The sequence below is a fragment of the Onychostoma macrolepis genome, chromosome 03, assembly GCF_012432095.1.
Source record: "Onychostoma macrolepis isolate SWU-2019 chromosome 03, ASM1243209v1, whole genome shotgun sequence".
In the NCBI taxonomy this organism is placed as follows: Eukaryota; Metazoa; Chordata; class Actinopteri; order Cypriniformes; family Cyprinidae; genus Onychostoma; species Onychostoma macrolepis.
Window position 1 is genome coordinate 32,965,920 of NC_081157.1, and position 16,604 is coordinate 32,982,523.

The following is a 16,604-nucleotide window of genomic DNA, read 5'->3' on the forward strand; positions in this document are numbered from 1 at the left end:
TTAACATTGACAAAACATAGGTAGCATTAAAGGTCTACTGAAGTGCCTTGAAATGCACAGCATTGTGTGGTGTGTGCTAAACGTATAGCCTAATCATTTTTACAAATACACGCCGTAAAATAAAAAGATATAAAATAACATGAAAATATCCCTTACGAAAATTAACCGTGGTTACAACCAAAAAAACATGGTTATTATAGGTAAACCATGGTAAAAAAATAAATAAATTTTTAATTTTTGCTACACTAACCATAGTTTAACCATGGTATTTGTTGTAAAACTGTGGTTATAGGCTACAACTGGAAATAAAAATGCCCAAAAAACACGGTTAGCCTACTATAGCAGTATATAATTTGGCAGTATATAAATCTTCAGATCAGCTTTCTTTTTTTTCTTTCTTTTTTTTTTTTTTTACTTATTAGAGGTACAGAACGCCACACAGCAAATAACGGCCAAATTCACTGTGGTTTCGCGCGTTTGAGAGCCAGAGAGAGACGTGCACTGCATAATGCATATTTTATGTTTCAGACATTTAAATACACATAAGTACCAGTAAAACAATATATTTAGAGTTTGTAAAGTACACACAGATGTCTATGGAATCAACAATTACAATCCATTCAAATTTAATTTGCCGATGTGTTTTATTCAGATCAGTTACTCATAGTGTAAGTAACTATAAAGTTCACTGTATTCTTCACCCAGTTCACCGGCCACTTACATGTATTCATGCTTTAGATATGCTTTAATTTATGCCATTTGGAATGCAGTACTATGCATGAAACTCGCGCGCTAACAGACTTTCACGTGCGCTTGTGTTTGTTTGTCCTGAAGCTCGATTGTGGCTGCGGTTAAATGCACTTGCATTTTCGAATACTTTTATACGAAATTGATGTAGGCTACACACAGTCAGTTATGCTTTCAGAGCAGGACAAAACATCTGATATATCGAAATACTGTAGATCTGTGCATTAGTGTGAATGCAGCCTGTTAAAGCTGCCACTGTCTATGATCTCATCAGTAATAATCAAACGGCAATAATGCTGAGGAAAAAAGAAAAACCCATAAATATTGTCTGTAAACTTTCGCATACTTAAAGAACACTTATTTTAAATAAGTTTTTTTTTTTTTTTTTTTTAAAGTAGCCTGCTTATATAATAAAAAAATGAAAGTAAATTTTGCACAAAACAAATTTGATATAAAATTTATCTGAAAATGTAGCCGTGTGCAGTAATATTGAAAACTGAGAAAACTGACGCATCGTGATATTGAGTTGATAATGATAATCATGATTGAATTGTATCGTGAAACCAGTGAAGATTCACACCCCTATTTTTAAGATGGCAGTACTGACATACAGAGATTCCAACTATAAACAAAAAGCATAGAAACTGCAATTTTGGTTAAAATGTAAAGTTGTAAATATGTATTTGCACAGCAGAAGAATTAATTGGGGAACAAATGTACATCAAGAAGTGCCTGAAGATTCCCACCCCTACTGGGAGACCAGTTAAACCAACATACACCAGCTTGACCAGGTTCACTGACCAGTCAAAACCAGTTACACTAGGCTGGGAGACCAGTTAAACCAACATACACCAGCTAGACCAGGTTCACTAACTGGTCTAAACCAGTTACACTAGGCTGGGAGACCAGTTAAACCAACATACACCAGCTAGACCAGGTTCACTAACTGGTCTAAACCAGTTACACTAGGCTGGGAGACCAGTTAAACCAGCATACACCAGCTAGACCAGGTTCACTAATCGGTCTAAACCAGTTACACTAGGCTGGGAGACCAGTTAAACCAGCATACACCAGCTAGACCAGGTTCACTAATCGGTCTAAACCAGTTACACTAGGCTGGGAGACCAGTTAAACCAGCATACACCAGCTAGGCCAAACTCAGAGACCAGCTAAACCAGTTTGACTAGGCTGGGAGACCAGTTAAACCAGCATACACAACCAAGGCCAGGCTCAGAGACCATTTAAACCAGATAGACTAAGCTGGGAGACCAGTTAAACCAACATGCACCAGCTAGACCAGGTTCACTGACCAGTCTAAACCAGTTACACTAGGCTGGGAGACCAGTTAAACCAGCATACACCAGCTAGCTTGAGATAGGAAACCATTTAAATCCACATACACCAGCTAGGCCCAGCAGAGAGACCAGCTACAGCAATTAGACTAGGCTGGGAGACCAGTTAAACCAGCATACACCAGATAGGCCAAACTCAGAGACCAGCTAAACCAGCATTCACCAGTTAGGCGAGGCTCAGAGATCAGCTAAGCCAATTAGACTAGGCTGGGAGACCAGCTAAACAATATAAACCAGCTAATATCAGAAAACTCATTTTTTCGTGTATGCTAACCGAGGCTGCTATGTTGAACATGCTCCTCTGAGGCCCTCTTTAACGAGATCGTTGCAATGGTTTGCAAAATGTACTACGCACACCACAGTGTGCTTTTAACTGAGTAAACATTCATCACGTAGTGCAAGCCTACACAGAAATCTGCCCGTTTGCCTTCATGGCAAACCCACACAATCCTTATGCACAGATAGAGCACTGGATCTCAGCAGGATAGAGCTGATGCATGCTGGGTATGCAGCCTCTGTAATTTGGGAATGATCAATGAGGCTTCTTCTAGCCATGGCAGCAGTGCTGTGGGAAATAGATTAGCTATCAGCGTACGAGGGGAGGCAGACTCACCTGTGGGCTGTGGAGCCCTTGAGGAGATGCAGATCTTGGCCGACGGTACTTGAGAAATGAACCTGCGTGCATGCTAACATGTCATTATGAGGAGTGCTTGGAGGGTTTGTTTGGTTTTGTGTAGTGCCACAGGGACTCGACAGAAAAATAGGTGGGTATGTAAGAAGCTTTTTCTCAGAATGTGTTTTAATCTGTCCTGTTTTGTGAGCGTGTTTGTGTGTGTTGAAAGTAACAGAATGTTGAAGGGATTGTGTGGGTGCGCTGCACTAATTTTTGTGCACATGTGTAGGAAGAGGTAGATGATGCTTGTTGCTTAGCAACTCCATTACAGCTCTACAAAAGACACGAGAAGAGAGCTGCTTTACCTAAAATATTGCTGTCCTTTTGCATAAAAGGGTGTTGAAACCTTTATACACCCCAGTGGCTTCTCTTTGTACTTTTAAGTCAAGAACAAAACATTGTGGATTTGATGGAAGCTTGATATAAAACTTGTGTGTGGGTTACAGGAAGGTGAGATCCCGGAATAACCCCATGGGAGGAGCAGCAGATGGTCTCCTCTGTTTTACCTGGAAGGGAAATGGCTCCACAGGAAGTTCAGGAAGCAGGAAAAAGCGGGGTCAAACTGGATCAAAAGCTGCTTACTGCTACAGAGCAGTCAAGCTGTGCTCCACCACTGAGGGGCAAAGCACTGTTGACATGCTCACGTTTTATCATACACGTCCTCTATCTGAGACAAAATGTTTTGCTCTTTGTTTGGACCACAGCACAGATGAGATATTTTTGTGATTAAGCTGAGGAGGAGGTCCTGAGGTTACGCACTGAGGAATCAAAACAACTCAAAACAAAACTCCCTTCAACTCCCCTGTGACAGTAACAGCACAAGTTTAAAAAGAGAATGAGAAAACAGCAGAAGCACAGATTAGAGACAATGAAAACGGTTAGCTTTATCTTACGCTTTTAAGAGCCCTCCATAAAACTGGCCACTGGTAATACATCTACCATAATACAATTAAACATTTGTGACTGATATGGATGTACAATTAAACTAAACAGAAATTCATATTGCAGAAATTCAACTGTAAATTTTAGTTTGGAAATTTTAGAAAGATACAGATAGATTTTTTTAATGTCTCATATTTTGAAACTTAAAATTTGTAAAACATTTTGATTGAAAAGTGTGCTGTATTTATTTAAAATTAATGCCACTTCTTTTGATATTTTGTTAGACTAACGTGCAAACGTTTTGGGTCGGTAAGATTTTTACATTTTCTTAGAAAGACTTATATTATGCTCACCAAAGCTGCATTTATTTGATGAAAAACAGAATTGTGAAAAAATATTACAAATTTGAATTTTCAGCATCATTACTCCAGTCTTCAGTGTCACATGATCCTTCAGAAATCATTTTAATATACTGATTTGCTGCTCAAGAAACATTTCTTATTATCCATGTTGAAAACAGTTGGGCTGCTCAATATTTTCATAGAGACTGTGGTCCATTTAAAAAAAAAAAAAAATTATAATCAAATTATTTATTTGATGTATTTGATGTATAGAAAGTTCAAAAGAACAGTATTTATTTAAAATCGAAATCTTTTATACTTAACAGTAAATGTCTTTACTGTCACTTTTGGTCAGTTTAATTTGTCAATGATGTATAAACATTTCTTTCAAAAAAAAATCTTACTGACCCCAAACTTTTGAATGGTAGTGTATAATGCAAACACAATTATTATAATTTTTTTTTTAAATTGTGGATTAAGTGTCCAAATACATTTCGGGGTAGCTGTGTATTTATGAGAATAAATTGCAATCTTTGTATGCTCTTTTGAATTCAAATTTAGTTTTTCCAGCAAGGGCTTACAAGGATATGCTGACCTGCTAAACTTTGACCCCTTGGTTAAACTAGATTGGGATGCAATTACAAAACATCCCATGCACATCCAAAACACACCATACATACTCTAAAATCCCCTTTTTACTTTGCTTTTGGGATTCTTTGCAGTAAAAGCGGTGTAAAAGTTTAATTAAACAAACCTGTAGATTGAGTGTGTAAAGTGATTGGGAGATAACTGGGAAATAATGGAGCAAGATAGAGCAGCTGGCTGTGGAGCAGTTCAGTCCATGGAAGAGCCGCCCCACCAACCACTAGCCAAGAGAAGAGGCAAAGCAAAGGAATGGGGCCAAGCTTTAACTAATCACTTTCCATCAACGCTGCCAGCGCCATGGAGGCTCAAACGTTACTATTAGCCACCTGCCAGCCCTGCCGGCACCAAGCTCCGATATGAGGTTTGGTTTCGCCTCAATTCTGTTTGAAATGGCCATTGAGGGTGATCACAATCAGGCCAGTTCACGAGCATGAAACAGGAACTGCTCCCAAGCTACTTTGACACTTGGAGCCATTCCCTCCCTGGGCTGGAGTCTGTTTCTCTGCCTGTTTCTGATCTGTTTGATCCGCTGTCAGCATTTGGTTGATTGGATTGTAGGAAGAGCACATCTCACAGGATGCTTTCCCTTCTGCCTTTCTCAATCACTCTGTTTTCCTAATGAATGAACAGGGGAATGTGTTGTGTTCGCACCGCGGGGCCCTGCATGTAAAGATGTGTCGTGTAGCTCACGCTGGAAGCAGAAATGTCTTTATTAGAGTGCTTATGTGTGCTGTGTAGCGTGAAGCACAGACCTCGGCAGTCAGAGCGGATGAAGGGGTCTCATTGTGTGCATTCTGGGAAAGCCCCAAAGTAACGGCTCTGGAGGTGTGGACATTTTCCTGCTGCTACTACAACAAGCAGAGAGCTTGACACCGAGAAATGAACTTTGATGCTCAATGATGTAAATGGTGGATAAAACCATGATTTGGACGTGACATGGGATATGAAAGAGAGTTGTTGCTAAGTTTAGCTTAACTATTTTTTGCTTTCCCAGTAGGCCATTTTCCTCAACCCCTGAGACATCAATCAATGCTGGCAAGCCAATGCAAATGCAGCTTTATAATCAGCCTCTTTGGCTTTAAGCAACTTTTTTTCACTTAAGTATTTTAAAGTGCTTTTGTTTTGTTCATGCTTGTGAAGTTAGGCCTCTTTCTAAGCAACCAATGGCTTGCAGAAATTTACTGCTGTTTTATATCCCTATATGAGAGGGGATTCTGAGCCCAAACCATTGTTTAACAACAACGTCTGTTTTCTGTTTAGTGGCTAGTAAATATGCTAAATAAAACTGGCAAAAGAGCAATAATTGAACTTTTGTAGTATATATGTTGGCAGTAGGGCTGCATGATTTGGGGAGATTTTGGGGAGAAAACTTGCCATCATACACTAAACAACTGAGGATCATACAATAGCAGACTTTGAAGTAATTCCGATCACAACAAACTCTCTCAGAAACGTGCACATTGTTGCTAGGAGACGCTTGACAAATGAAAACAATATGTGTTCTAAAATCACCTGAAAATATCAAACATTTTTGATATCCTTTGATTGGGTGGAATCTGAAGCGAAAAAATCGGAGTCTGTGATCATCATGCACTATGTGATTTTCTGTGGAATCTGTCAACACAAATCTGCAGACTGGCCCTGACTTTTGGCAACTAGCGTCAACTTCTCCAGACAGTAAATCGGTGGAAAATCGGGGGGCGAGAAATTGTGTAGTGTTAGTGTATTCCAGGCTTAAGCCATATCATGATTTCTGTTTTATTTCGATTACTTGTGTAACTTCTGTAGTTGGTATACATTTAAAATGTAGAAAAATAACACATAAAAAACTTGGCACTTAAACACTTAGCATATAAGCTGTTCTTGGCTGAGCATGTTCCTTTTTAACCTAATTTACGTTACAGAAAGTACCGTGGCTCAATGAATCAGAATGAGAAAGAGCTTTATTGCCAAGTATGCTTGCGCATACAAGGAATTTGTTTTAGTGACATAAGCTTCCAGTACACAGAGACAAGAACACACAGACAATAAAAATAAGATGAGAATAAAAAAATACACATATGTAAATATAAATAGACAAAAATTGAAAAGTAAATGAATTGTATGTACAGTTGTGCAATAGATGATAGAATGGAATAGAATAGAATGAGATGGTATCATATGGAAATTGGCATCATGATGTAATACCTTGCCCAAAGACTGTTGCAATTTCTTTTTGGTACTTGTTTGCGTTTTTTTAGGCTATACCCTACAACTGTCCCAAGTGTTGTAAAATATTGCCTTACAATTTAATTTATTGTAGCATCAAATAATTTTTCATGCTGTTCTGTCTAGCTAACATTATCATAAGTCCTGAATTGTGCATAAAAATGGCAATCTTTGAAATCCATTTTTCTACATACACAAGATTTATTAATGAGGCCCAGCTGTGAGTCACTTTGTTGTGGGTGACTGCTAAAGTTCTTCCAGATGTGTCACAGTTTCCTCATGCCCATCGCTACCGTACACACACTCTGTTACAGTGTATGGATCCTGTGTACTGATCTTTTGTTTGTAAACATGGTCTGTCAAATATAAGCCTTAGTTAATCCTATTGGTTCAGTTTAATATTAACTTAGCCCCCCTGCACATACTGTGCTAATGTCACAGTCTGTTGAGCTGTGGTGGGACATATTCAGAGCAACACCCTGTTTCTGAGGTTTAGCCGTTGCTGCTGATGGAGTCTTAAATAAAAAAGTACTGATAGCTCTTTAGGCATGGTACAGCGGTAGTCATTGTATTTTTGGATACTATTATGATAATGCTATTGCATTCTTTCAAGTACCTTAAAATACAATTTACAAACCACTGCATACAGTATAGTAATCATTCAGTACCATACTATTAGACTATTAGGCTTTTAAACTTTTTGAAAGCCAAAGACCCCAAAATCCCCTTGTGGCTTGTACAGTACTGTTCAAAGGTTTGAGGTTAGTATATTTATAATTCGATTCAGCAAGGATTCATTCAATTGACCAAAAGTAGACAGTAAATACACTTATACAGTAAGTCAAATAAATGATGTTCTTCTGAACTTTCTATTCATCAAATAATACTGAAAGAAAATTCATAATTCATAGCAACACAGCTGTTTCGACATTGATAATAAAAATAAATGTTTCTTGAGCTTTGCTATCACCTGAATAAATTACATATTCAATTTTTTATTATTTTAAGTAGAATTTTTTTTTTTTTATGTTAATTTGTAATAATATTTCACAATAGTACTGTTTTACTTGACATTGTATCAAATAAATGAAGCCTTGGTGATCATTAGTGACGTTCAAAACATCAAATAATCTTACTGACCCCAACCTTTTGAATGGCAATGTATATTTTCTTTTGTACAAAACCCAAACTAAATTATAAAATATTTTATGGAGAAGATTTATTTTGTATTAAGTTGACATTATATATTTTTCTACACACTGTTGTATGTATGAACCTTTAAAAAAATTACAAAATTTTTCATTGTTAAAATCCTAGGGCTGTCAGAATATAACTCAGCATGTGTTCAAAAAATATCATGTTAAACATTTAAATAATATCTAAATGGTGAGTCTGAAAACACTCAAACTCTAGAAGATTTTCTATTGACCTCCTGATGGACACCAGTTTGAAAATCCCTATATATTAAGTACTACGGCATTAACGTGATACCCTCACTTAAAATAGCACCTTTTTTATGGCAAACACACCTGGAAAAGAGAGCTGCAAATCCTTATGATACTATGGAGACAGCTGAGTAGACATTTGGCAACATAAACAAAATACTTCTTTGAAGCTTGAAGCCATTTAAAGATGTTTTTCAGGCATTTTCACTGTCCATTGCAGATTCAAGAGAGCACAGCTGCAGATCTGTAAGATGCTTTCTTGTTGTCACACATTTCCTTGCTGTGCTTCATCTGGCATCCAGACCTCTCAATGCCTTTGACCCATCGCTACTCCAATGTGTCCTGAGCCTTGAGCCCCTGAAGTCTTGAGCCTCACCCTGTCTTTTTGCGTATCACCAAGTACTCAACACTTGTCCCGCTTTGGACGGCCTGCAGACACAGAGAGAGATGAGTCACAGAGAACCTTTTCCACTACATCTCATAACATTCTTCTGTCTGGGAACGGCGGATATGAAGAATCAATCGTGGCTGGACTGCATTCGCTGTTTCTCCCCTAGCTGTCTCTAGTCCTGCAGTCAGCTCTTTGATTTTTCCATTAGAACATCAGTCTCTTTTGTCCACCCCAATATTTTAGCACAAAGCAACAATGGAGAACATGTTGTAGTCTTCTAAGAGGAGACATCTCAGGCATGTTAGATATCTCTTCAGTCAAAAGGGAGTCAATTTTGTGTTGTGTGCTTGTGTTGGGAACTTCATTCAGTTGAGGTCATTTCAGGTGTGAGAGCACTGTTGTCATTTGGGGGAAATATATGCAAGCTTGACAGCTGTTGTTTACCTCTAGCAGACTATAATAGAAGAGTTCAGATGCAAAAGCCTCTAAGTGCCATTTGAAATTTTCTTCTAAAATGAGCGTTTTTATCAAGCTTCTATATTTATGTTCAGTTATTACACTTTAATTGCATAGAAAAAGACCTATACATTGCCATTAGAGAAAAAATACTGAACCTGGGAGCCTGAAAAAAAATGCTCATTTTCGATGAAAATTTCAGACGGCACTTAGAGGCTCTTGTACATGCTGATTTTTTTATTATTATTTTTAATACGGGCCCTATTTGTTGCAGGCTCATTCATTTTTACAAAGAGGCAAAACTCCTCCTCTTGTCCCCAGAGCGAACATCTCCAGGCTCATATTTGTACCTCTAAATATTTTCGTACAACAAAGCAACCCAGTTCTGTCTGTGCTCTGAGTGTGTCAGTGTGATGTAATTTTTGTTTTCAGTTGTGAAGACCAGATTTTGCTGACCCATATTTTTCCTCTCTATCCAGTGGGTTAACTGTGGGCACTATAAAAAGATCTGAGAGATGCATCTACAAAATATTTCTGGGCGAAGTTGGGCAGAGTTTAGATCTACTCTACTCTGTTTAATATGTGCATCAATGCTAAGACTGATGTTTATTGTATTGCTTATATATATGAGTAATTGTTTAATTTTCAGTTCTTTATTAAGCAGCACATTTTGTGATTTTATGACACATCAGGGGGCTACTTGGACAATATTTTTGAGCGTAGGACCTCCCATTCACCATCTATGGTAGCCATCACAGGTACAGCATCCCCTGACAGCAACCCTGCCACATATATTTAACTGATGCATGATGATAAGCAAAATTGAGACTGATGCGTCATTGACTCTTGATCATCTTCCATTAATGAGAGGTCAACTAATTGGCAAGTCATCAGATAACCAACTAGTCATTTTGTGAGGTTAACTATTTTATCCAGATCTATTTATACATTACCATTTAAAAGTTTGGGATAAGTAAGATTTTTAAATACTTGTATTCAGCAAGGATACATTAAATTTATCAAAAATGACAGTAAAGACATTTATAATGTTACAGAATATTTCTATTTCAAATAATTGCAAATATCCACAAAAATAAGCAACACAACTGCTTCTTATTGAACCTTAATAATAATAATAATAAATGTTTCTTGAGCAGCAAATCAGCATATTATAATGATTTCTGAAGGACCATGTGACACTGAAGACTGGATTAATGGCTGCTGAAAATGCAGCTTTGCCATCACAGGAAAAAAAAAAAACATTTTAAAGTATATTAAAATAGAAAACAGTTCTTTTAAATTGTAATAGTATTTTAGATTATTACTGTTTTACTGTAGTGTTGATCAAATAAATGCAGCCTTGGTGAGCATATATGCTACTTTCAAAAACATTAAAAATCATATCATATATTTGGTTTATACTGTGTATTTATTCACTCAAAGGCAAAGTAAATCACAATTTATCACAATGGTAAAAAATAAAATAGACATTTATAGGCTGTCCTATTGATGTAAACAACTGAATAATTGATAAAAGTCTCTATTCTAAGTAGAATCTATACGTCTACACTTTTCACATTGCTATTATTAGGGTCAGTTCTAACATACAGTACCTTTCATGTGCAGGTCTGATTTCAGAGGCCAAAAGGTTGATAAACAGACCATGGGCGAGAAAGAGCACAAAGGCAGCAGCTCACTATAGATAGAAATTCTCCTCTGTAACCTTTGTGTCTTGAAATAGAAGCACTCACTTGTTTCCCTATAAACCTAGGCGGTCATTTACTCCATACCTGTGTTTTATTTCATATCAGTTCTCACCATGCTCTGTTTGCAAACGTCAGGCCAGGCCTGATAGGTGAAAGAGTTAAAGACACAGCAGAAAAAGACACAGATGTTCTCTGTCACATTGAGCAGCAGCTGCTGAAAACAGCCCTGTATTCAGGCTGACTGATGTAGATTGCTGCAAGCAGCTCCACTCCAGCTGGAATACAGACCTCATATTCTGATTCGCTTCCAAATTCCACCGCTCATATTATAGGCCCAATAGAAGCCCGTTTACCATGTGTTAAAGGTTTTATCACCTACAGACCAGTTAAATTGGTGAAATCTCAAACATGCCAAAACCAGAGGCTCTATGATGTTAGGATAAACGGAAGCTCTGCTGGCTGTTGGATGAAAACAGGCCAGTGAGGTACTTAAAGCTGAAGCTTATTATATATGTTCTTCATGGTTCATCAAATGTAATAACAAAAATCATGACTGTTTCCAAAAAGGTTTCCTGAACATTCCTCCTGTTTATTATTGTTTGATCAAACAGATCCTGCCTCAAATGCATGCCACTGGTTGATCCATTGTTGATGTGATGAGTATTTTGGAAAAATACTACTTTTTACAAATCAACCTCATATTTGACTGTGTAAGTTGTGATTGGAGTGCTTTTGCCAAAAAGTGTTATATTGGCCAAAATTTTATATTTAATTGTATGCATTTTTATTGTATTTATTTATTTATTTAAACAAATTATTTAGAAAATAATCAATAAGTAATTAGGTAATAAGTACTAGTAAGTACTTATCTTGCAGGATCTGTTTGCTGTTTTTGATACGGTTAACCACCAGATCCTCCTGTCAACCCTTTTGGCAAAGGGCATCTCCACACTCCAGTGGTTCAAGTCTTACCTCTCAGATAGGTCCTTCATGGTATCTTCTTGGGGTGAGGTCTAAATTGCAGCATCTAGCTACTGGGGTGCCTCAGGGCTCAGTTCCTGGACCACTTCTCTTCTCTATCTACATGGCATCACTATGTTTTGTCATTCATAAAAATGGCTTTTCATATCATTTCATATTCTGCTATGCTGATGACACTCATCTCTAACTCTCATTCCATCCTGATGATTTGACGATTGTGGAAGCTTGGAGTTGTGATCGATGATCAGTTAAATTTCACAAACCACACTGCTAAAACTGCCCAGTCCTGCAGATTTGCCTTATACAACATTAGGAAGATCAGGCCCTTATAATCGGAACATGTTATAAATCTCCTTGTTCAAGCTCTTGTTCTGTCCAGACTGGACTATTGCAATGCTCTCTTGGCCGGTCTTCCAGCCAGTTCTATCAAACCTCTGCAACTAATCCAGAATGCAACAGCAAGAGTAGTCTTTAACGAGCCAAAAAGAGTGCATTTCACACCCGTGTTCCTCGATTTGCACTGGCTACCAATAGCCACTCACACTAAAATTCAAGGAATTTATGTTTGTCTACAAAACAACCACTGGCCCCTTTACCTAAATTTACTACTTCAGACTTATGTGCCCTCCAGAAGCTTGCATTCTGCAAGTGAACAGCACATTATAGTGCCATCCCAAAGAGACACAAAATCACTTTCACAGACAATTACCCTGTTCCCTGTTGGTGGAATGAGTTTTGTTGGTGTTGGTGGAGTTTTTAGGCAAGACACATCTCTTCCATCTACACTTGACCCTCTAACACTTGCACTCTCTATTCTATTTCTAGTCTATCTACTTGTTTATTTTAATTTATTATAAAAATAATAATAACTTGACCCTCTAATACTAGCTCTGTCTATTTCTATTCTATCTACTTTTTGTTCTTTTTAATGATTAATGAATGCAATTCATATATAAAATAAAATAGTTTGAACGCTTTTGTCACAACGACATACACATAAGGTCCCCATTAACATAAACTAGATCAGAATAGTAGACAAATGGGGCTTTATTTGTGTCTGATTCAGTCAGATAGATGCTGCTTTTGTGCACCAAGGAATGAGGTTGCTGAACTCTTCGTTTAAACCTGCATCCTGGACCCCTGGTGGCGCTGTGAGTGAAGCATGAGTGATTTATGTGTGGAAGAAAATGCAACACCAGTATTCAGTGCTCCACAGAGTCTCTTTTATGGCTGTGCTGCTGTTAGGGGAAGTGATGGAGTGATCGGCCCCTAGAGACAGGCATAGCGTTCTTCCCCGTGTCTTCTGGGAAACAAGACAGTTTGCCATCCACGCAGCTCCATATGAATGCAAACTAAAAATGGACAAATGACAGAAAAAGTATGTTTTTTTTTTTGTTTTTTTTTTGCGTGTGACAAGGATGCATGTGTAACTGTCAGTGCTGAACAATAGTTCTGGCCCACGCAGCTAAGAAGAATGATTATCCTGTTGTTCATCCTTTCTAATTAGCACACCCAAACTATGAAGATTATGCAATGTTTATGTACAAGTATACATTTCAATCATTGATTATGCACCAAAAATGATCATAGTTCCATCTCGAGGGTTTTCATTTGTAAGTTAGAAGGCAGTGATTTTCACTGCTGGTCATGCAGCACACTCAGTATTCTAGTGCATACTCAAAGTTACAGTTCTAAAATAGAGAATTTTCCAATGCAAATGGGAAATTCAAGCCCTAAATCAAATGCACTGGCCTGAAAAAACGTGAAAATATTACTTTTTTCTATATAAACTGTATATAAAACCCTACGATCATAGAACATGCTGTGAAATGTCCTTACTCCCACAGTGTACTATTGTTGCTTTTTAATCATACTCATCCTTCTTTCCCTCTCTTCTTTCTTTAGAGTTGCTGGGCTCTGCCAAGAAGGTCAACGTCAACTTCCAGGACACTGATGGGTGAGTGGGACATATAAGGACTTTATATGGCTCCATGTGGCAGTCTCTTGTAAACATGATCGTTCCTGTCTGACTGCCAAATATCCTCGGGATCTGCCAGAGCTCATGTGTGCTTGTTGGTTTAGAAAAACTTTTATCCAAGTCTCTTTCCCAGTCACTCTTTTTTTTCTGTTTATCCAACTCACGTCCATATACATTAAACCGTATTTAACCGCATCAATCCATAACTGCTCTTTAATTTTAACCTAATCAGTGCTTAATTATTATACAGTGGTTAAAAAATGTGGCATTTTTGTAAATAAATGTATCACAGACCCTTTTTTTAAGCAAAACATAAAAAGTAGTTTATTTCATTTTAAATTGTAAAGGGGCATGCTCAAAATTAAGACAAAAGAATTTGTTTTATTTATATAGCGCCTTTCCAGAGCTCAAGGACACTTTACAATAAACATCAGAAATGGGAGGAAAACATCAAACAATAAACAGAAAGAAAAGAACATCAGAAATCCAAAGAGTAATATACAACATAAAACAAAATAAACAGAAGTTAACTAAGAAAGATAACATTCTGAAAACAAGTGAGTTTTGAGCAGCGATTTGAATTCAGACAGGCTATTGGCAAGACAGAGTGATCTGGGTAGAGAGTTCCATAATTTAGGGGCAACAACACTGAACGATCTGCCCCCCATGGAAGAGAGGCGATATCGAGGGATGGTGAGAAGGCGAGAATCAGAGGACCGCAATGAACGTGGTGGAGAATAGGGGAGGAGCAGATTGCAAAGATAGTAAGGGGCCAGACCATTCAAGGCTTTAAAAGTAAGCAGGATAATTTTAAACTTGATGCGATAGGCCACTGGTAGCCAGTGCAGATCAGCTAGAATAGGGGTGATGTGGGCTGAACGCTTGGTGCGAGTGAGAATCTGACGGCTGAGTTTTGAATATACTGTAATCTAGCAATAGTGGTAGCTGGCAAGCCAATGAAGAGGGCATTACAGTAATCGAGACGAGATGAGACAAAAGCGTGAATGAGAGTTTCTGCATCTTTGGTACTTATGAAAGGACGGAGCTGGACAATTCGTCGTAAGTGAAAAAAATGCCAATTTAGAGAGAGAGTTAATATGATACTGAAATGAAAGAGATGGGTCAAACGTAACACCGAGATTTCTAATGATGCTAGATGGAGTAATTAAAGTGCCAATAATATCACAAGTAAAGTCAGCGGGAACTTTGGTGGTAAGTGCTGGAGTACCAATGATGATGATCTCAGTTTTTTCCATATTTAGTTTCAGAAAATTAGAGTTAAGCCAAGTTTTAATATCAACATTTCACAACATTTGATAACCAACATTTTTAGTTGTCAAACGTTAATGAAACATGTTACTACTGTATATCTATTTTAATTTTTTTTTAAATTTGAAATATAACTTCTTTTTGGCATGATAAACAAAACAAACAAAATACTAATGCGTTCAAACCCAGGTTCTTGCTTTATATTAAGCCTGTAATGTTTTTATTCAGAGCTGTTCGATGAGATTTGGCTGAAAATGTCTGTAAACATTGAAAAATAAAACTCTATTACTATTTTATGTTTAAACCACAGATGGCAACAGAGAGTCCATAATTCTGTAATATAGGCCTACCTTTTAAAATGTGGCTTAACTGTCCAAATGCTCTTTGGGACTGTACATTGCACAGCATAATTGTATGTCGACTGCTGATAAAGTCTAGCTAGATTATGAGTATGACATATTTGCTCTCATCCAAATTGCTCCTGCCACATTCAATAACTCTTTCAGCCGCCCTTGATGTTTGTTCAGTTCTATCCAGTGTGTTTCAGAGGCAGAGAGCATTGTGTTATTTGTGGCAGTGTGTTATTTGTACTAGCGTCATAGAGAGTTGAATCAGCCATTTGTTGGGCTGCTTTGTTCTAAATATCCAGTAGATTTTTTTTACCCCGGATGTTGTAATGGTGTACATACTGGTTGTTAATCATGCACTCTATACTGTAGTTTTTCTTGAGTACAGAAGAGCTGAAAAGAAGACTCTGTGTTGAGATATAATGCAAACGGTGGTTTGGCACAAAGCAGAAAGACACCTGGGTTGAAGCATAAGTCTTTCTAGTGCTGCATGGTCAGTTATTTCTGTTGATGCAGCTAAAAAAAACCAAACAAGCAATGGAATAAAAATAGGGATTCAACAATATTAACGGATCTAGTCAAACCAAAGATGTAAACTGATTCTCTGTGATTTCAACTTGTCAGAGTGCCTTACAAATACATAGCCTACAATGAAGAAAATGTGAGCTTGGGAACAAATGACTCTTATGAACGATGTTGACCTGAACAACCATCTTTATCTAGTAGGAGTGTGCGATACTGACAAAAAATTACATCTTAGTATTTTTGGGATTTAAAAAAAAAAAAATGTTTTTGATAAAGATAATTAAACAAAATTTGGCTGAGTGTGTTTTTGTGGTGGTACCTTGACTGATTTAGACCTATCATGGATAAATAAATATGACTCTAAATCTGCCAGTAGGTGGCGGTAAGTCCCTGTCTTAATGAGTGATTCATTGAATCATTCGTTTTTACCAATACGTTCAAAATGGCTAATTCATTTAGAAATAAATCAAGTGACTGTCTTCATGAATGGATCATTGAATCAATTTTTTTTTGCAAAAACACATTAAAACAATTACAATATTTTAATAGATGATAAATATTGCACACCCCTGTTATCGAGCGATACTGTCAACTTTAAATGCATTTGGTTCCTAAAAGTTTAATGTTTAGGAGCTAATAGGTCCCCTTTTTGTCTGTA

The 16,604-nt window shown here is 37.4% G+C and overlaps 1 protein-coding gene across 16 annotated transcripts in view; it reads left to right on the top strand.

Annotated features, from left to right (window-relative positions):
• caskin1 (CASK interacting protein 1) overlaps positions 1-16,604 on the top strand; it is a 94,254-nt gene that overhangs the window by 41,421 nt on the left and 36,229 nt on the right. For all 16 annotated transcript variants that reach the window (XM_058771886.1, XM_058771898.1, XM_058771881.1 and 13 more), the window contains exon 2: positions 13,733-13,784. In XM_058771886.1, coding sequence (XP_058627869.1) covers positions 13,733-13,784 — 52 coding nt within the window. The remainder of the gene's footprint in view (positions 1-13,732; positions 13,785-16,604) is intronic.